General features: G+C 39.2%; 2 protein-coding genes across 3 annotated transcripts in view; one reads left to right on the top strand and one right to left on the bottom strand.

Moving 5' to 3' along the window:
- LOC121895445 (putative helicase mov-10-B.1) overlaps window positions 1-5241 on the bottom strand; it is a 65007-nt gene extending 59766 nt beyond the window's left edge. Inside the window, exon 1 of the mRNA XM_042408599.1 lies at window positions 5128-5241. The gene's annotated coding sequence lies outside the window, so the exon portion shown is untranslated. The remainder of the gene's footprint in view (window positions 1-5127) is intronic.
- Window positions 5242-9843: 4602 nt separating this feature from the next.
- LOC121895448 (putative helicase mov-10-B.1) lies at window positions 9844-20199 on the top strand. 2 transcript variants are annotated; one of them, XM_042408604.1, is made up of 22 exons: window positions 9844-9964; window positions 11236-11447; window positions 12336-12429; window positions 12654-12801; window positions 13935-14157; window positions 14450-14536; window positions 14939-15101; window positions 15201-15355; window positions 15988-16155; window positions 16316-16422; window positions 16510-16709; window positions 17099-17202; window positions 17392-17489; window positions 17578-17676; window positions 17825-17930; window positions 18089-18206; window positions 18295-18486; window positions 18747-18815; window positions 19424-19549; window positions 19678-19766; window positions 19865-19944; window positions 20076-20199. In XM_042408604.1, exons 2-22 carry the CDS (start codon window positions 11251-11253, stop codon window positions 20111-20113), a joined length of 2661 nt encoding a protein of 886 aa, XP_042264538.1. In that variant the 5' UTR covers window positions 9844-9964; window positions 11236-11250; the 3' UTR covers window positions 20114-20199. The 2 variants fall into 2 exon arrangements, with proteins under 2 accessions (XP_042264538.1, XP_042264537.1); XM_042408603.1 differs by having other exon boundaries at window positions 16313-16422.
- Window positions 20200-20648: the final 449 nt, after the last annotated feature.

Here is a 20648-nt window from a genome sequence, read left to right as displayed (position 1 = left end):
AAAGGAGTGTCAGTGCTGAGCCTCCGTTGGAAAGTTAGATGGTTAGCTGCAGTGAATTCTTCACCTTACAAGGTGTGGGCTGCAATGTGACGAGGTTTGTATATGCGTGTGACAGTGTGAGTGTGTTTATCTGCCTCCCTGTGTGGGAATTTACAGACACACCTCACAAGGCACAAACAACAGTGACCTGGAAAAATAGTCGAAATTCCACCAACATACCAAGGAATCTGGGGGTTTGGGCTGACAATACACACTGATACACACGCGCGCGTACACCCAACGAGAGACAGAGGTGTGGGAAACAGGAGAGATACAGGGTCAGGGTCAAATTGTGTAGGCCTCACAGACATAGATACCAGTGAGTGATACCAGCTGACACACACTGATGCTGACACTAACAGTGATACCATGGCTACCTGAGTGACATTGATAGATAGTGCTGAGCCATCCCAGCATGCACGCACAATCAAACCAAAACTCTGCTCATCTGTATGACTTTTAATCAGCATATGGTGGGCCAAAGGGATGTACTATCAGACTCATCAGATTTCTGCTTCTGGGAAACAAGAGTCTACAGCCATACTAGTGGCTCTGTGAGGCTGTACTTGAACTAAATGCTCAAATCAGCATGCTAACATACTCACAATGATAATGCTAGCATGTTGATCGTATCATGTTTATTGTGTTCACAGTGTTGGTTTACTGTGTTAGCATGCAAACATTTGCTCATAAGCACTAAACAGTACATCGGAGGCTGATGGGAATGTCATGTTTTGCAGGTATTTGGTCATAAAAGTCAGAGGATCACCAAAGTCATTAGAATACATCATCTGGGAACCATTATTGTACCAAATTTTGTGACAATCCATCAAGTAGATGTTGAGATAAATCACAGCATAAATGAAAACTTTGACCTGCTAGTGCTGCTAGAGGAATAGTCAGAAGATCACCAAAGTCTTTAGAATATATCCTCTAGAAACCTTAAATATCTGTTGTAAACCTCATGGCAATCCATCTAATAGTTGTTGAGATATTTTCACTCTTTTCGCAAATGTCAATCTCACGTGTTGCGCTAGAGGAAAAGTGAGGGGTTCACCAAAGTCAATGTGTGATTCATCCTCTGGAAACCATGACCGTCTGTACCAAATTTTGTGACAATCAATCTTGCAGATGTTGAGATATATCACAACACAAGTGAAAACGTTGACCTGCTAGTGGTGCAAAGTCACCATGGCAATCCATTCAATAGTTATTGAGATACTTTCACTCTTTCCACAAATGGTGAAGAAGAATAAATGTCAAGGGATCGCCAAAGTCAGTAGGATTCATCCACTGGGGACCTTGTGTGTCTGTACAAAATTTCATAGCAATCCATCAAATAGTTGTTGAGATATTTCAGACTGGAACAAATGTTAAAGGGTCTAAACACTGAACAAACAATTACATAAAGCTGGAGCCTCTTAAGTGGCAAATGGGTGAAATGTGAAAGCATCTACTGGAGTGTCTACCTGTACTCAAACATGTTCACAACTGTGTGTTTATTGTTGCTTAGAGTGGAGTAGATGTGTTTATCACATCACTGGAGGCTGTGTCCCTCTCCCAGTCGACTAGACTCTTCACATTTAAAAACACAAACCAGAAAAGATACACACAAATTTACTCGTATGATGAATCCCAAACTTACACCACACAAACAAACACTCTCCGTGAGGAATGTGGAAGACTGTTTTGTTTGTGTTTTAAAGTGCAGCTTTCTCCAATGTCAATTTCCCTGCTCATCTTCCTGGAATATATACAGTATTCTCTTTAGCACTTATAATACACCTGAATATATTACACCATACAAAGAATTATAAACATTTTCATAGAAATCTTCATATGTGTCTGTTTCACAATCAGTCTGCTGATGCCTGCAGCCCAGTTCAGCAGTAAAAAGCCTCCACACTTCCCCTGACAAGGCTTCTTCACCTTCTACCAGCACTGAGACAGCTGATGGAGGGCAAGGACACAGTACAGTAGCCTCAGTCTCTCAGTAAACAATGGTAAACAGAGCAGGCGCACGGCATGAAATGGAAGAATACTGTGCACAAAACATTTACACAGACCTGCCACGGGAACAATATCATTTCAGTTTTACAATAAAGTGCTGGTGAAACAAAAACAACAGAAGGAAACTCATCTGTCCCTCTCCTCTGTTCAGAATGACTTGTTTATGCTTCGGACTCCCACTCTCTGTAAGGAGATAATTCAATCAAGTATAATAGAGCTTTCACACAGGCTTAACCCAGCTTAAACACTGAAGCTGCGGGAACCAAATCTGGAGCCTGATCTCATATATCTAGAATTATTCTATATCACATCAATAGATGAGAGAGTTTTAATTTCAATAGGCAACTTCAAATCAGAGAAAAACAAGTTAAAACAAACTATCTTTTTTACAATATATATACATACATATATATATGAAATTCTACTTAATTCCTCTAAATTCAGTGTAACAGGTCGTGAAAAAAGGTAAAAGAATAGAACGGGCAACGCAATACTAAAAATACACTCTAATGTCCTCAAAAAAATTTAATGTAATCATATGTTACACAGTACCTCCTGTCTAGCAAAAGCTCAGGAGGGAAGGGGAAACACTAGCATCGCGCTGATGTCTCAATGCCTAAAGGAATTGTGGTATTTTAATCATACCCATTGACAGCCAGATTGCGAAAAAGGCCAGGACACAACCACACCTTGTTTTTGTTTCACAGCATACTGTGTCCATATCTTCCTCCAGTGACTAAAGCCAACTGTTGACAGTGTTTTGATCCACCTCAGACACTGCTGCTCTCGTGCAGAGACTTTGTGGGCAGGCAGCAGCACCACCTTCGCTGCACTGGGTGTACATTATAGATCACACATGGAACACAGGCACATACTGTATATATGCAGGGGAGTACACATGCATGTACACTGAGAGTGCAAACACTTATTCCCCCCATTTACATAGAGATAAATAGTGATGGTCTTACATGTTGCACCGTCCCACAAAATTCCTTGTGCAGGGAAAAGCGTATGTAGAGTTACTGACTGACAAGCTCCACTATACACACATATACAGTAAAACACTAAAACTAAAGCTTTAAATGCTGTTTAAAACATCATAAATCCCTTGATGCAAAGGCATAGAAAGATGAAGGGAAGGGTGAAAAAATGTTGAAAATCACTGCATATAGGAGACTCGGAAAAATGGTTTTCTGCAACGATAATTGTCAGAAACATGTACAAGAGTGTGTGTATTAAGTATGAGTGGGCAGCATGATTTTGCTCTCACTGGTCACAGTGCTGTAACAATGCTCACATCTCCATTATTGGCTTGGAGCTCCATCTCTATCAAGTGTTTGAACTGGGATAGTTTGGGGGAGAATAAACAACAGTCTAATGTGTTTATCAGACACTAAAGCACACACCAACAGCTGTTTACCACACAGAGAGCCAAGCCGCATACAACAACAACAGCACGAGGAACATGTAATCTGATGAAGTTACATGGTGTAAGGGATGGTGATGGTTGACGCGGGTTTGTGTCTTGGATCAGTTGGGGGGAATCTGATAATATGGCCACCATACACGTGAATATCCAGCTGCTGCAGTGTACTCTCTCACCCTATAGTTTAGCATTAGAGAGGGAAAGTTGTGCGTGCTTGAAAAAGCTCCCTATTCCTGATGAGCAAATAAATGATTCCATTTCACAAATGATTCACCACGCCTAACATGACTACATGCAGATAAACACACGCAGGAAAAGCTACAGAAACAATTCATAAGTTTACATGAATATGAGTACATCACACACAAAAACACACACGCTCACATATAATCTATCATCAACAGGACCATCCACACACTGTCACAGCCTCCACCGCTACCACTGATATTCAACTGATTGTCTGATTGTCAGATCATTTGTATTGCAAACCAGTCATAAAGTCACTTTACAAATGATAAATGTTGGTAATGTAACTCTTTCCCCTTTAAAAGGCAGTTTACTGATTGTTCTGTGAATGAATTAGTACAACCAATATAAAAGGATTATACAGTATATTTTACATTTTACATGAGGATGAAAACAACACAAAAAATATAACTGCTAGCAACTCTGCGTGAGGTCTTTTGCCCATGGGACAAACACACAAATAGATGTTTGAAATACTGCAACTTTTTCAGTTTGTCCTCACACAGAAACAGCACAGAGAGTCACCGAATGTGGTCTGACGCAGTTTGTGTGCTGCATCGGATGGCTCTAGAATTTATTATTTAGGTTTGCACATCTTCACTGTCAACATTGTTTGTGTGCGGTGGCCAAATGCATATGTGCATCAAAATTCTCTGGAATAGATCATTAATTCTTACTTTACGTATCCTCTTCTCATCATTCTTCTGGCCTCCAGCTCATGATCAGGAGAATATTAAGACATTTCGGGAAATAAACTTATTTTCTCTCTTGCAGAGTCTTGTTGTCACCAAGGGGTTGCCAGGCAATCAGCGGATGTTATTTGACACTATTATGTACTAGTAATGTAAAAGTGGACACTGATACAATAATCTTTCATATAAAACATACAGACAGTAGTTATCCTGGAATTGTTAATATTTAGGCTGTGCAAAAAATGAGGTTGACAATTTTGGTTTTGAGTGTAAGGTCTTGTTATTATTTTCCCTCCTAAAAACTGTACTGGTTATTGTGAAAAAACATACTAAAGATCACCATCACATACAATTTATAATCCTAACTGTGTGTTTATTTCTCTCCTAAACACAAATATAGGTATGCAAGTATTTTTTTCTATTATTTCTATTTTTAAAATTGCCTGAGTTACTCCACAATATTCCACGTACCCCCTAGCAACTACAGACGTACCCCCCCCCCAATTCAGACTATGCTGTCGATCTTAAATGTGTACAGTGTGTGAAAATTGGGTGTTATAACAGCAAGAGTTCAGGAATTATGCTTCACTTTGTGGTTGTGTGTCTTTACTGTCAACTAAGAATTAGCCGCATCTTCAGCAGTGGCATCAACATTTCTGTCAACATCCTCAACATCGCCGTCAACTGTCTAGTCCTCACACACAAGATCATTACCTCGAGCTTCACGCGGCACTTTGCCAACTCTAAGGAGGATGTGTGGTTGAGGGCGTCTGACTGAGTCCAGAAGACAGAGGCCTCTCTTGTGAGAAGAGGGCAGGATGAGTGTGGCGTTCAAGCCTTGTCTGGATCCAGTAGAGAGTGAGACACAAGAAGGGATGGTAGAGAGATAAGTCCACTTCAGCAAACTCAATGGGACACTTCAGCACAGGCACAGCTCTCATGCTGACCAACGTCTGCCTGTCATGAAAGAGAGAGAGAGCGATTGTAATAAATGGAACTTAGATCAGAATTCTTAGTTTGATTTCAACAAAGTCCAACTAAAACATAACTAAATTTAGTCAGTACATTCTGTCATTGTTGGTATAGCTGAAACCACACCAACAGTGATGTGGTGCATCTAGCAAGGGTAATGTCACTCAGGAGGCCAGTTCATCTTAACCAAGATTGTGTGTGTGTGTGTGTGTGTGTGTGTGTGTGTGTGTGTGTGTGTGTGTGTGTGTGTATGTGCAGGTCGGGGCTGCAAGCACAGTGACAGAGACAGATTGGGTGTCTGAGAGGGACAGATAGCCTTACAGCCAACCTCCATTCACTCATTGAGTGAGATAAAGAGCAACATTCACACACACACACACACACACACACACACACACACACACACACACACACACACATATACTCCTCCACTGGCATCCCACCAATCGTGTTGAGAAATAACTCAACCCCTTAACATGGACAAATAGGTGTGGATAAGGCCTGCGTTAGGTCTGCAGAAAATTGCAGATTAATCACAAATTTCAAACAAACAGATTAGAAGAAGACTGTTGTGGTATTGAAATGGTCTTATAGGATTTGTCCATGTATACACTCCGCTGTGCTGTGTGAGATTCGGGAGGGTAAGCGAGTACGAGAGTCTGCGAGGGTGCCAAAACAGTGACAGGCCATTCTTCTGCAAACAGGTTTTCAACAAGCCCTTATCTCTCGTCTGCTCTCTCCTCATCTTTTCTCTTGTTTCCCTCTCTCCTCTCCTCCGCTCTCCTGGTAGAGGTGCCATCTGATTACATTTCTATCAGAAATATACTTGCAACATGCAGCCTATTGGTCAGAAAGGCAGCGTACATCATCAGAAAACTGAATACGGTTACGGTGAGCCTCTGTGGCAGAGCAGTGGTTGTGGGGGTTTGGGTGTGTGGGGGTGTGTGTGTTGGGGGGGTGGGAGGGGTGGTCCTGTGTTTCCGGGTGACCTCAATGGCCCAGGCTGCCTGTCTATTAGAGCAGGGGCTATTAGACCATCAGAAAGTGGGAGCATCCCCTCTCGCCATGGTGATAAGATCAAGGCATTCCGACGGGCCAGAGCGGTCATTACCCTGCTCTCTAGCCCATAATGTCCCTCCATTAAAACACCCTGTTGCCATGGAAAGGCAGCTGCGGCCGTTTAAGTCATTTCTTGGCCCTGCTGTCTCCCTGGGTCATTGACACACACATACACTCACACACGATGCAGCAGCGACATGTCGTTCGATAAACAGTTACACATGCACGCTGCTATCAGGGGCACCCTCACTCTCTCTCTCTCACACATACATATACAGAAACATACAAGCTCTTTCTGTGTGGATGTGATTCTGGCTCATTTAGGGTCATGGCCGCCGGGACAGCAGGACTATCACTGAGTCACCGTCGGAGCAGCAGGGCTGAGAGAGATGACAGATCTTACAGTAAGAAGAATCTGGCTGGCTGAGTCATGATTCGGTCTGACAAAATTCAGCTGCAAACACAAACACGGATAAGCAGACAGATAGGCGGCTGACAGAAACACAAACACAAACAGACACATGCACAGCACTAACATTGATCAGGATAAACAAACACCTCTGGTTGTTCTAAAGATTTTGTGTCAAACAAACCCGACCCCTTATCCTTCTAATCCTCATTTGGCCACTTACAAACTTTCTTCTGAGTCATCAGTAGACACCTCCTGCCCTCAGATATACACACACATATTAACCCCTCTAAACCCTGAAACTCACAATTACCTTAAAAAGTTACCAAACCCTCTATGGCTTGGAACTTAAGAATCCTGAAGAACTATTTTACCTTATTTAGTGTTTGATTGTTGCTCTTTTTGCATTACATTTTTTATGCACCTAATCACAAATGTACTGTACTTTGCACAATGACTATAAATATAATAAAGAAATCTTGAAATATGAGCTAAACTTATGTAAAGTAATACTAATCACAGTAACATACTAAGAACAATCCTTCTCTTATTAGATCCCCCCTCTGTTTACTATTTGTTGTCACAACATTGAACACATCGAACCCGATTTGTTACATGAATTCTGTTTCTTCTTTCTGTCATGTCCATGATAAAGCTCTGTGCAACAAGTACATATTAGCACATGGTGAATCTCTTTATAAAAAAGGCAAAACTTGATAAATAATAATATATCACACCACAAAAAATGCAAAGATCCCCTCCAGACATCTTCTAAGACATCTAAAAATACTCAGAATTAATTACTTGGAATTATAATTTGTGTGTGATATGTTTTCTCCCCCCATAATTCAATTACTTCATCATTCATCTCCTCCTTCTTCTTCATTGAAAAATACAAAATCTATGAATATGCAAATATTGTTCATTTTAAAAATTAACTGCCGGACACAAAGATGTCTCCTACTTGATTGAAAAGTCCATTTTCAGTGAACGTGCACTGGAGGCTTCAAATGTCCACATCAAACTCATGTAAAGCCAGAATTGGCTTCCAGACGAGTCATAGATCATGCTCATACATGCATGCGTTAAACTGAGATTTAAGGTGAGAACAGAGAAACTTTCCTCCTTCAGCACATACACATGAAAACGGCCTTTTAGTGTCAAACTCTGCACGTACATCATGCTGAACGACGAAGCCCAACTTAAGTAACAATAAACAAAACATATTTTTGAGTGTAGGGGGACTCTAGTACTTACAGAAATATTAGAGTGGCACCATAAAAATTATATTATAGTCATTCTAAGGTCCCTAAGCATTGCAGACACAGTGCTTATGGGTGCTACTGTGCTCATGCTACTTTAGTCTAAAGAGACCAAATTGAATCAAATCAAATTTAATTTAGTTCATATTGCACCTCTCAGGGTTGCAAACAAAGTACCTCACCAATAAATAACAAAAGAGATACAGGCTACCAAAATGTCCAGGATGCAAAAGATTGTAGAGCAAGTTAATCAGAAATATGACTGCTGGGCAGTCAGGTCAGCAAACAGTGTCTTCTTAAAGAGACTGAGAGAATATTGGTCTGTATTGACCCCTAGTGGCCAAACTGAAACATGAGCATCGAAACCTACAAGCCAGCAGTTTCTGAGTTATTCATAGTGACTCGTAGTTCTTTCTGTTTGGTGCCAACATGAGCAGAATTCAAATGAGATTTAGTCTAGTTTCACACCTTCTCTCAAGGGAGAAGAAATGTAAAAAAAAAAAAAACCCTTCTATTCCCTCTCCTCATTTCTGTGGCACCTGCTGTGCCCAATTTCCTCTACCCACTTTGTTGGACAAAGCCAAAAAAGTGAGGAGGCCTTTATCTAAAATTACTAGCTCAAAGAAAATAGACAGATTTTATACATTTCTTGTATGATTTAATAGGACGATTTATGCTTAGCTGACAATTTTCTTCATGGTAGCAAAAGACCTGCTGCTCAGAAAATATTATTTTCAGCAGTGGCAATGAGAGAGCAATAAATTTGACATTGATGGATCAATGATTTACTGTGCAGTAGCTTAAGCTCATCACTTCACACAGTGGTGGAAGAAGTATTCAGATCCTTTGCTTAAGTAAAAGTACCCATACAACAATGTCAAAATACTCCATTACAAGTAAAAGTCCTGCATGAAAAATCCTACTTAAGTAAAAGTACATAAGTTTTAGCAGCTTGATGTAGTATTGAAGTATTAAAGTAAAAGTACTAATTTCGTCCCTCTGACTGATATATTATTATATATGACGTCATTAGATTATTAAAACTGAGGCATCAGCATGTAAGCAACATGTTACTGTTGTAGCTACTGGAGGTGGAGCTAGTTTGATATACTTTATGTACAGTTAGCTGGTTTAGTCCAGTGGTTTCCAACCTAGGGGTTGGGCCCCTCCAAAGGGTCACCTGATACATCTCATGAGTGGTCATGGGAGAGGAAAGAAGATTAAACAAAGGGGACTTTCCCTCTAATCTTTCATTTTTGGTGAAATATTGGATCATTTGAACATTTATTGAAATGAGACCATGTGAAAAGTTTTGAGGGAAAACCACTATTTGGTGGAGCTGTTACCAACTCATAGACATCTGAAATGTGACCACAACTACACACTGCTTTTTGTAAGACGTCAAAAGCCAAAAAGGTTGGAAACCACTGGTTTCATCTTTAACACTGTGTTGTATTTAAAAGCTTGTTATATTAATCATTGTGTTAAATCTTCATCTAAAAAGTAACTAAAGCTGTCAAATAAACAGAGTGGAGTAGAAAGTAAAATATTTCCCTCTGAAATGTAGCAGAGTGGAAGTATAAAGTAGCATCAAATGGAAATACTCAAGTAAAGTACAAGTACCTCAAAATTGTGCTAAAGTACAGTACTTGAGTAAATGTACTTAGTTTCTTTCCACCACTTCATGTTTACTCATCTTTACATGTCTCCATACAGACAGGTAAAGCTGTGGTTGCTAGGATACACTTAAACTGAGCATCTGTTTATCTTTAAATCAAAACTTTACTTAAATTCACTTTGTCGAGCTAGTTTCAAACAGGTTACTGTTGCCTGCTGTCCGTCTGTAAAAGTAAGTTAGCTACTATATTTTCTAAATTGTGTACTGTTTAAGATCGATGTTACTGTTAGTTAGCAAAGTTAGCATGCTACTTATTTAACTGCAAATATTAATTAAATGCTACATTTATACTGTTGAAATGAAATCACAGGCTACACCAAGCAGGTAACTTATACTTACCAAGACACTCTGTTATCTTATGTTGTTTTTGCGCTTAAGGTGTACAGCTACATTACTTAAATTAGTTTCACTCTTTGCTGCCTCATTTCTGCCTCCAGGTTCAATTGCAGCTCCATTTAAGCTAACCTAGCTGCCTGTGGTTTCTGTTGACACTCAGCAGCAGCATCGTGTGTCCAAGACAAATTACTATGGCGCACAAAAAATGACATTAGCATAAATAAATAAATAAATAAGTGCATAAATAAATAAATGTAGAAATACATAAGTAAATAAATACATGTAGAAATACAGAAATAGCCTTAATAAAAGATTATTTGTGGAAAGGTAGCAAATAAATCCAAGACATTAATTCAATTATATCCTTTTTCATTTCCAAAATGTATCTATTATTTATTTATTTATGCTTACGTCATTTTTTGTGCTCCATAAATTTCCCTCTGGGTCTTTTTTTTTTCTTTCACTGCCACCTAGCGGATACATGTAGCAACAATTATCTAACTGAAATTAGGATATTCATAATTTTATTATTAAAGATATTTTTAGCCCTATATTTATAGTTATATAACTTATATCACAATGTGCAAAAACTGCATAACTCTTCTGTCATTAGATTTTAAATTAAATTAATGTTATAAAATAAAATTAGATTAATTTAAGTACAGCTAAGGTTAATGCTTTACTTACTCAATACTATTATACTATTTATACTATAAATCATGTTATCTAACTGTCCAGGGAACAAGTGTACTGACAACAGGGTCAGATATATCTATGCTGGAGTGGATTTGCTTGTAGTACTTAATTTGTAAGCTCAGGCCATAACATTTTTGGGATTCAGGTGAGATTTAGCTTTGATGGAGGGTTGATGTCACATCAAACAAGTCTATCAAAAGCCACAGTGTTAGGAATCACATGAATGATGAGCAAATAGAACTGGGGGATTTTCCTATAATTATAGACTACAACCATTGTACTTCCACAGTACTGTAGATAATGTACTTTTACTTTAATCTCTGTCTATGGGATATGAAAAACTTTCCAGCAAATTCAGAGAGTGAAATTGAAAGACAATGGATTCATGATCCTGTCTGGTTCTTCACCAGTTCCATCAAGAGCAAATGAGCCAACACCAGAAGCAGCGGCAGCAGCTGCAGATGTTGCCTGCAGCAAAGTCTGTCCAAAATACGGAACCAGGTACATCGGGTCACCTGAATGAGCCACAAAATGCATTTGATGTTGAAGCACAGATGGCTCAGCAGGCCCGCAAAAAGATTCAAGCACGTCTGAAAAAGGCTAAGTTGTTCCAGAAATACAGGTAAGAAAGCCTTCAGTTAGAACCTAAAACTCAGACAGATTAAAAGTTAGAATCACTCACATTACAAGGTACCGTATTATTCAGGTTTCATGACTTTCAAAACATTCTATGGCTTATTACACTCATTTATTATGCAGTCACACAATCTTTATTAATTTGAAGTCCTCATAGGCAGAACATCACAGATTGGTTAGAGTGAAATGTTAAACCCTGATGAAGGAAAAGTCCCATGTCCCATGAATCACATGAGTCCCAAAAATCACATGAAACATTTCTGTTCAAAAGATGAGTAATATGATGTAAACTTCAACCCAGTAAGCACAACAAATACAAATCAATGGTAAGTACCCTGCTCCTTTGTCCCATTTCTTCTTTATAACTTCCCCTTCTAAGTTATTATTTTTATAAAGCAAGATTAGTAATTTCCCACATGATGTAGGAAATTCTCAGTAACATCTTTATGCAGATGAACAGTATCCTGTGGAAACTGCAAGTAAGTAATTTCTCTCAGCCTTGGTTTTTATCAACTATGACTGTACTGCCAAGCCCTCAAACCTTACCAGCCAGACCAAAGTTCCTCTGCAGTGGTTAAGACTAGTGTCACAGTGTTTCCTTTCATAATGGTTGCTCTCTCAAACTTCATTGTGCATCCACTTGTCTTCATTACTTGCTGGCGTTTACACTGATTCTACCTCTGCAGCATACATTTCTTTAGCTGACTTTGGTTTAGCACCAAAGGCAGGAAGGGTAATGGCCCAACACCCTTCACTCAGTGTAATTAAATCTCTGTGACTGTGTGCAGAATTACTGTATGTGTGTGGCAGTCCACTTTATGTATGATTTAATTCAAACAAGCCTTGATGTATTCCATGTTGTCCAACAACACAGGGCTCAGCTAATCCCCAATAAATACAATGTCACCGTAACTTCAGAGCCTGCTTCAACAGAGGAAAAGATCTGCCTCACTCTATATGAAAACACGGTAAGATGTGCTATCTGTACTAGCAAATCAGTATAAATTTAGTAACACCTTTATCTTAAACATGTGCATTAAGTCTGAGTAGAAGCAGATAGTTTACATTAATAAAAATTTTGTCGCTCAACATTTAGGTCTCATCAATGCAAAGACAAGAGCTTACATCAATATCCCCATTTATTGTGTGAGCTTGTATGAGATAATAATATGACATGTTTCCTGTCCAACAGATAGTTGTGCCATTGACTGTGAAGAACTCTGGTGTCAAAACTGTTTATTTGAGTTTTCGGGCTTCTGACTTCGTAAGGAACATTTTCACTGTCAGAGATTCTCATGGAAAAAGAGTCAAGACTATCAAGCGACACACTCTTAGACCAGGTATGAAGAAGACACACACAATCATAAACCACACCTGCAAGAGGGTCTGTACCGTTGTCAGTTCTTGTTGGATATCGACACCAGTGACAAATGAGCAAATTAAAGTACATGTGTTGGATGTATTTTTCTAAACATATGGTCAACACACGCATCAATGTTGGAGACGAGCATGGCATTCTGTCATGTTTACCGGAAATTGCTACAAGCTCATGTCCTTCCTTGTTGAGACAACTAAACTTTACAGTTTACAGAGAGTTAGATTAGAAGAATTATACCACTCTTAAATATGAAAAATATAAATATGCTGTATAAATTAATCTGAGCAGTTGCCAGGAAACCAGCAGAGACTTCAGGAAGTAACTGGTCTCAAACAGCATATAGTGATCTTTTGTTGCTGGTAGACAGATTTTGTAACTGTTGAACAGAGCCAAGCTAGCTGCTTCCCCTTGTTTACATTCATTATAGTAAGCTAAGCTGCATAACCGGCTGCTGGCTGTAGCTTTATAGTTAGCAGACAGATATGAGAGCAGTATTGATCTTCAAATCTAACTCTCTGCCTGGAAGTGAATAAGCATATTTACCAAAATGTTGAACTATTCCTTTTAAGAGTACAATACACACCACTTTTAATTGTTGATTCACAAGGAAAAAGAACATAAACAGCATAGGTAGTGACTGTGTACTGTTTACTTTGACTTGAGGATTTTTGTAAGACTAAAATAAAGGCTGAAGGTACATAATAAAACAATAATGTAAAAAAAGTAATAACTATTATAGAAAGAGAGACAAAAACTTTGAGCTGTAGCCATAATAGAAACAGTAGGGTTCACTGACTCGTCATAATAAAGTACTTTTTGCCATTTTGTATAATTAAAATATTTGTCATGTTCAATACATTTGAATAAAGTTGTTCATGTGTCAGGGTTAGACTCTGCACAGATACTGTTACAACACAATAGGTGGCTTTAATCCAACATGTGAGAGAGAAAATATTACTGTTATTGTGAGTTCATGTGGTGTTAAATAAATGTATTATTTTTTAATAAATGACATAAAGGCTGAGTTTTATTCCATATTAATCCATCCATATGTGCCTAATCTCTTTACCATCTCCACTCTCATGTTGTTCTTAGGAGAGACCTATAAAATCAAGGTCCACTTCCACGCTGTCCACGCAGGCTTCTATGAACAGTTGCTGGTCTTTAAGTTTGAAACGCGCAAGCAGTCGTCAGATAAATTTGAGATTATGCGCCTCTTGGAAGTCACACATCATACGTCTTCTAATAAAGAGCTCCCATCCACAGCCACAAACTCACTGTGCGAGTTCCAAACTGAGAAGTCGACGTCTACTAAAGGGTATAACAAGTTAATATCTTGTAATATTCATGTCATATCTGTTAATGTGCAGATTATGCTGTACAGCATCGCTCATGAGATAATCCAATGATCCTCTCTTAGCTTTTTCAGACATACATTACCACAAAAGGCTGAATTACCGAAGGCTTAAATTACTGTATCTTTATACCTCTGATAGTCTCCATTCACATAGAGGACTCTGTCACCCATCTCAATTTAAATTCTGCAGATTGCCACATGTATCAGTCACTGGTTTTACGAGTCATCTTTTGTCTTTGTTTATCCACTCCAGTGTTGTATCGATGTGGCTGAAGTCTGTAGTGCCTTTGAACGACTATCCGATGCCCCAAAGCACAAAAGACTTGATAAAAGCAGACACGTATGTATTTTCATGTGCACACACTTTGAATGAGAATGTGAGTTTACTCTGCACCAGATTTAATTACTTATGAGTCAATCAGGTTTTGACTCGACATCATGTCAACCAATCACGTGTCAGGACAATATATTACATACAATGGTATGTGATTGCATAATGACTCATGTTTGCAATAGTCTTACTCCACCTTATGCAAGGAGCTGTTTGCATAACATAACATTGCATAAACACTGGGAGAAAATACTGTATCTTAAGCTAAGTGGACATGCTGTCTTAACTAACATGGCACACTAATGCTGTGATTTGAAAAATATACGCTATACGCTATCAGGGCAGGAAACATGATGCCCTAATCTGATCACGAACCTGATCCACCTTTTCATGTCACTGGGATCTCTTCAGGGACCTTCAGGAGACACTTCTGAACTGGAAAAACTACTTCAGGAGATTCCACCTGCTGTTGCATCTCGAGGAGCTCCAGCTGAAGACAGAGGTTGAGAAGTACAACCAGGATGATGTGACCATGTTCAGAGACAAAAACACCAAGAATCTTCTTATTCTGCGGGTGAGAGACCAAAAGACAAATGCTGTACTGTCATTGCTTTGGCTGGAACTTTCACCTCAATGACTGTATAAATTACACACAAACCTTTTGTATCATCAGATTGCAGGTGTCACTGGAAGCTCTTCATCCTTGTTGCCTGGAAACCAAGTGCTGGTGACTCCTTTAGACAAGTCAGGAGGTTTTGAAAATGCAGTTTACAAAGGCTGGATCCAACATGAGGATGCAGAGCAGGTCTACCTGCAGTTGTGCGAAAAGTAAGAACAGCCCATTGTGTGAAAACAAGGAGGGATCAAATGGGATTAAATGATGAAATTCTTACAGGAAAGAATCCCCTAAGACCCTGACACTGACCTTATTTTGTTGTTTGGTGGTATATTTGTCCATTTCAATTAAATATATGATCTATAAGCATTAAATAATTAAACAGCAAGAAATCCAACATAAAAGAGGCAGAAATACCAGTTTCTCCACAGTCAGTTGTCTGAAAATATACAATAATACTGACACTTACAGTAGACAGATGTTTTGAATGTGAGATATGGCTCTGAACTTTTATTAAATGGGAAAAAAACTTGTTTCACCACTGCACTACAAGTTTGAAGCTACTTACCTGCTACAAGTTTAAGGCTGGAATTAAATATGTTCACATTTTTCTCAAAGTGGAAAGTGACTGATACAGTAATGATCATTTAATCTTTTCAAAGGCATTATAGGAAAGGGGGTGGAGGGGGAGTAGTAGTTTTTTTCTGATCTTGTCAATCTAGAAAGGCCTCTTGGTTTCAGTGTTATTTGAACATCACTCTTTTTTTATACAATGCTCACCCATTGTATTTGTTAAGTTATGCTGTCCTTATCACCACACATGACTAACTGAATTTGAATGCAGGTTCTTGAGGCATTTCAAGGAGGGCATGAGGTTCAAGGTGAACTTCATTGTCAACCGTCTGCCTCTGCGTATCCAGCATAGAGCAGCAGCGCTGGTGCATAGGCACAAATTGAAGGAGGTGCTGTTCCCTACTGGAAACTTTTCTTCGCACCATTCATGTGTACACAGGTCAGAATACTTCAAGGTCAAGAATCCATGTGATACAGTCATGTGCTTTTAATCATATCTCTAATATTTGGTTCACTCTGTGCATGTCAACACTGACTCTCTCTTAAGGATGACTCAGCTCTGATGTTACTCCTCTGCACCTCTGTTTCTCTGTCAGCAGGCCGTTGGAGTCGGAGAACAACCCGGAGCAGTGCATAGCCATTCAACACATTGTAGCCGCTTCTGCAAAACCTGCCCCTTACCTGGTATTTGGTCCACCTGGCACAGGTAGCGTACATGCATGTTTGTGAATGATGTTTAATGATTTGTCTTAACATCTAGAATAATATATTTTTTACATATATTGGTCATCAGGCAAAACAGTGACTTTGGTGGAAGCCATCAAGCAGATAATGAAAACTCAGATGTCCTGCAATATCCTGGCCTGCGCTCCCTCCAACAGTGCAACTGATCACCTCTGTGAAAAGATACTGAGTGGAAATATAGGCAAGCGCAAGTTGTATCGCTTGTACGCCCTAAATTGCTCCGTGAGAAATATTCCCCAGATTATAAAGGTCTGCATACTTTTTTCATTTTTTGAGTAATTTCCCTCAAAAATAAACAAACCTAAAGAAGCAGCATTAAGACAACATGAATATATGACAAGATGTCACATATGCCATAGTTTCTAAGACGGTTAATTTATGTAGCTCCACAAAGGCATTCAATTCTGCTGGATTGTTTAAAACATTTTACAACTGAATGAACTCTTGAATGACATCATTGCAGTTGCACATTTGTACCAGAACATATAAATGCAAATTCACCCAGCACATACCAGATTTATGAAGAAATCTGCAGATTCACCTCCATTAAATATCATCTATGCTATCAAACTTAATTCTGGCAGCTGCACATTAAAGTGTGTTTATATATGTACATATGTGCTTTTTCATTTTTGTAGCATAACTGCAACCTGAACAAGAAGACAAAAACACTTATGATGCCCCCTAAAGAGGAGCTGATGAAGTATAATATCATGGTCACCACACTGCTGACTGCGGCACGGTACAGTAGTTAATGCACTATGCTATTGTGTTTGGTGGTAACACATCACAATTTAGTTTTGCCCAGTAACAAGTAGTGCAGAAGTAATTAATATTATTATTAATGGCTGCATTCTCTCTCTCTCTCTCTCTCTCTCTCTCTCTCTCTCTCTCTCTCTCTCTCTCTCTCTCTCTCTCTCTCTCTCTCCAGGCTAGTGACAGGTGGGGTTCCTCCAGGTCATTACACTTATATCTTTGTGGATGAGGCAGGCCAGGCTGCAGAAACAGAGTGTATCATCCCGTTAGCAGGTGACAAACAAGTTCAGCTTGTTTAACATACCGTATATGATATTCTATATAAGCTTTCCCTTTTACTGTTTCTGTGTTTGCTCCAAAGGTTTAGTAAAACCAAACAAATGCCAGGTAGTGCTGGCTGGAGACCCTAAACAGTCAGGCCCCATCGTCACGTCCAAGTTGGCAGAGAAACATGGCATGGGTGAGCACTGTGGATAACTTAAAAATATACAGCTAAACACTATATGGTGTGTGAAGTTTTCAAATGATCACTAATTTGCTCTTAACTGCTGAACGCTGTTTATTATTGCTTGGACCTGTGGAAGTTTGAAGCTATTTACTCTGTGCAGATGTGTCCCTGTTGGAGCGTCTGATGGGGGACATCGACCTGTATAAGTCACATGAGACACACGGGTTCAACAGCTGTTTTGTCACAAAATTATTGAGGAACTACAGGTGTGGTAGTGGTGATGCTTTACTTTATTTCTATATTTTCCCTCAACGTTACTTTTAAACCACTTATTGATCTCCCTCCACTTGCCCAAGCTTTTTCTAAACGTGTCCCTGGTTCACATTTTTTCAGTGGTCTTCTTTTCTTCTTCACTCTGTCTCAGGTCACATCCTGCAATTCTGAAAATTCCAAATGAGCTCTTTTATAAAGGACAACTTCAGCCTTATGCTCCTAAAGAGAATTGCAGTCAATACTGCAAATGGAAACGCTTGCCCAAGAAAGTAATATAGACACACACACACACAAACATACATGCAATGCTCTCCCTCTCTGTCCACCCCTAGTCTAATTTCTTTTTCTATGTCTCAGGGTTTCCCTTTGATCTTCCATGGCGTGGCAGGTACTGACGAACGTGCCGCCAACTGTCCCTCTGTTTACAACACAGCAGAGATGGAGGTATTGAAGGAATACTTAAAAGCCCTTATTGACTATCTTCACAAAAAGGGTGTCACACAAATTGGACCAGGAGAAATTGGCATCATTGCACCATACAGAAAACAAGTGAGTGTACTGTCTTAAAATAATCTATGGATATGTTCATGGATCTGTTAGTCAGGCTTGCTGTCATTTCCTCCCACAGGCCAAGTGCCATACAAAAAATAATAATCTTTGCAATTATCCTTGTAGCAACGACATCTTGTTCAAATACTGAACCTTTGGTGGTACTTTCTGTGCCTACCATGGTGACCACGGGTAACGGGAAATTAGGGTTTCGATAAGGGCAATCTTGTTCACATCGTCCAATTTTTGTGTGCTAACAGGTGGAGAAAATCCAGATCGCCCTTCAGATGGACAAAGATCTCAGGAAGGAAAACTTAGAAAACATATTGGTATGTGTAGAGGAAAAATTAAAGTATCATATAATACATAACCTGTCATTTAATGTATAACCCTTGAATATACAATTATCATTTAATACATGACCTTTGAATCTCTCCCTTCTGCTGAACTTTGCTCGAACTTCTAATACTGCACATGAACTGACTTTCCCTCATACAATGCCTGACTTGTACCACTTTTACATGCAAAATGATGCAAGGTTGAAATATAGCATAGCTTGAACATTAACTGTCCCCCACACAAATTTGAGACAAAGGGTGAGCCTTCAATTGAGAAATGCCTTAATCAATCATCAATGTGTTTTTCTTGTTGAGTGTAACTATTGAGTCTTTGTTCCTATGTGTATAAAAACTCTGATGACAAGGTACTCTGGATCATTTCCTCGGCAGATGCTGACTGTCACCTTGTAGGTTTCAGTCCTTTTGCTCAAAAGATAAATAAATATACAAAAGACCAATTTCTCTTTCTTGGTCTCCTTTATTCGGTCTACTTCCACCACAGTATGGAGATACAAAGTAATTGTATGTTTGTTGTGAAACACGTGTAAGAGAGATTTTGGATTTACACTAAACAAACCTTGCATTCGTGTTTTTCATAGGTTGGTTCCGTGGAAAAGTTTCAGGGTAAAGAGTTCAACGTTATTCTGGTGTCTACAGTCCGCAGCAATCCTAAACTGACAGCGCACAAGCAGCGATTCACTCTGGGCTTTGTTAATAATGAGAAGGTATTAAACATTACACAATAACTCAAGACAAACATATATTTCTTACAGTAAAGCAGATGCATATTAATGATTTCTATTAAACTACTATGGTAGCATCAGTAGAGCACAAACTGAAATTATCTTCTCAGAGGTTCAACGTGGCAATCACCCGAGCCCGAGCTCTGCTGATTGTGGTGGGAGACCCCAGAGTCTTGAAAGCTGACCAACTTTGGAACAAGTAAGGCCACTAGTCCTAATTCAGTGTCTTCAGTGTTAACAGTCTTTCAGTGGAGAAGAATGGGTTGGACAGCCTCCTATGCTGAACTCTCTTTTTAGGTTTATCCATTACTGCGCCAAAGAAGGGGGTTACCGTGGCATTACAGTCTCTGCAGAGGAAGAGAGTCACCAAGCCTCTGGTAATAAGCACATTCATACATACACTCACACTGTACTGTATGTCTTTCCTTTGTCAGAAATTACCTTGAAGACTAACAGGTCTCTGGGTTCTTTCCTCTTCCTCCCTCGTCCTCTGAACTGCTCTCCACAGCGAAGAGTGATTCAACAACACGGCAATCACCGTTGTAGTAACCAACATGTGGGGCACTCTCATCTTTAGTTCCGGTATTTGGCATCAAAAAGAGTAAGAATAAAAAACCAGATGAGAAACTGAACCTGAAGTGTGAGGTAACATATGTCATTTTCATTCAGGACACAGATGTAAGACAGTACTGCCTGTATTTGTATATTATGCATCCAAAATATATGTGTTCCACAATATGGGTTTTTTTTGGCTTTTTTTAAATATGGATGTAGTAGCTGATGGATATTAGCTGAATAGGTTTCCCGTTAACCAGACTCTGTAAGGAAAAGCCTCATATTTAACAGACACACATTTACCATCATAGAATACAGTTGAATACAGTTTTTTTTTTCAACATACTCACTCACTTGTTTTGATGGCACACCCCAAACCTGATCACAGCAGTAAGTTATGTAAAACTGGGCTATAGTTGGGCCACTCTCGGTTTTATTTTCTTTCTTTCTTTATTTTTGACCTACTGACTGTTTCTCTGAATTGCTTACCCATGAATTCAAATGAATAGTGAAAACAAAATGGCAA

The sequence above is a fragment of the Thunnus maccoyii genome, chromosome 4, assembly GCF_910596095.1.
Source record: "Thunnus maccoyii chromosome 4, fThuMac1.1, whole genome shotgun sequence".
NCBI lineage: Eukaryota > Metazoa > Chordata > Actinopteri > Scombriformes > Scombridae > Thunnus > Thunnus maccoyii.
Note: the sequence above shows the minus strand (reverse complement) of the source record. Positions and strands in the feature narration are given on the sequence as shown.

Excerpts from the sequence above, each read along its gene's own strand:
- LOC121895448 (XM_042408603.1), top strand. The coding sequence starts at position 11,251 with ATGAGCCAACACCAGAAGCAGCGGCAGCAGCTGCAGATGTTGCCTGCA. Across the intron at positions 12,802-13,934 it reads GCGACACACTCTTAGACCAG|GAGAGACCTATAAAATCAAG; the intron begins GTATGAAGAAGA and ends TGTTGTTCTTAG. Across the intron at positions 16,710-17,098 it reads ATATTCCCCAGATTATAAAG|CATAACTGCAACCTGAACAA; the intron begins GTCTGCATACTT and ends TCATTTTTGTAG.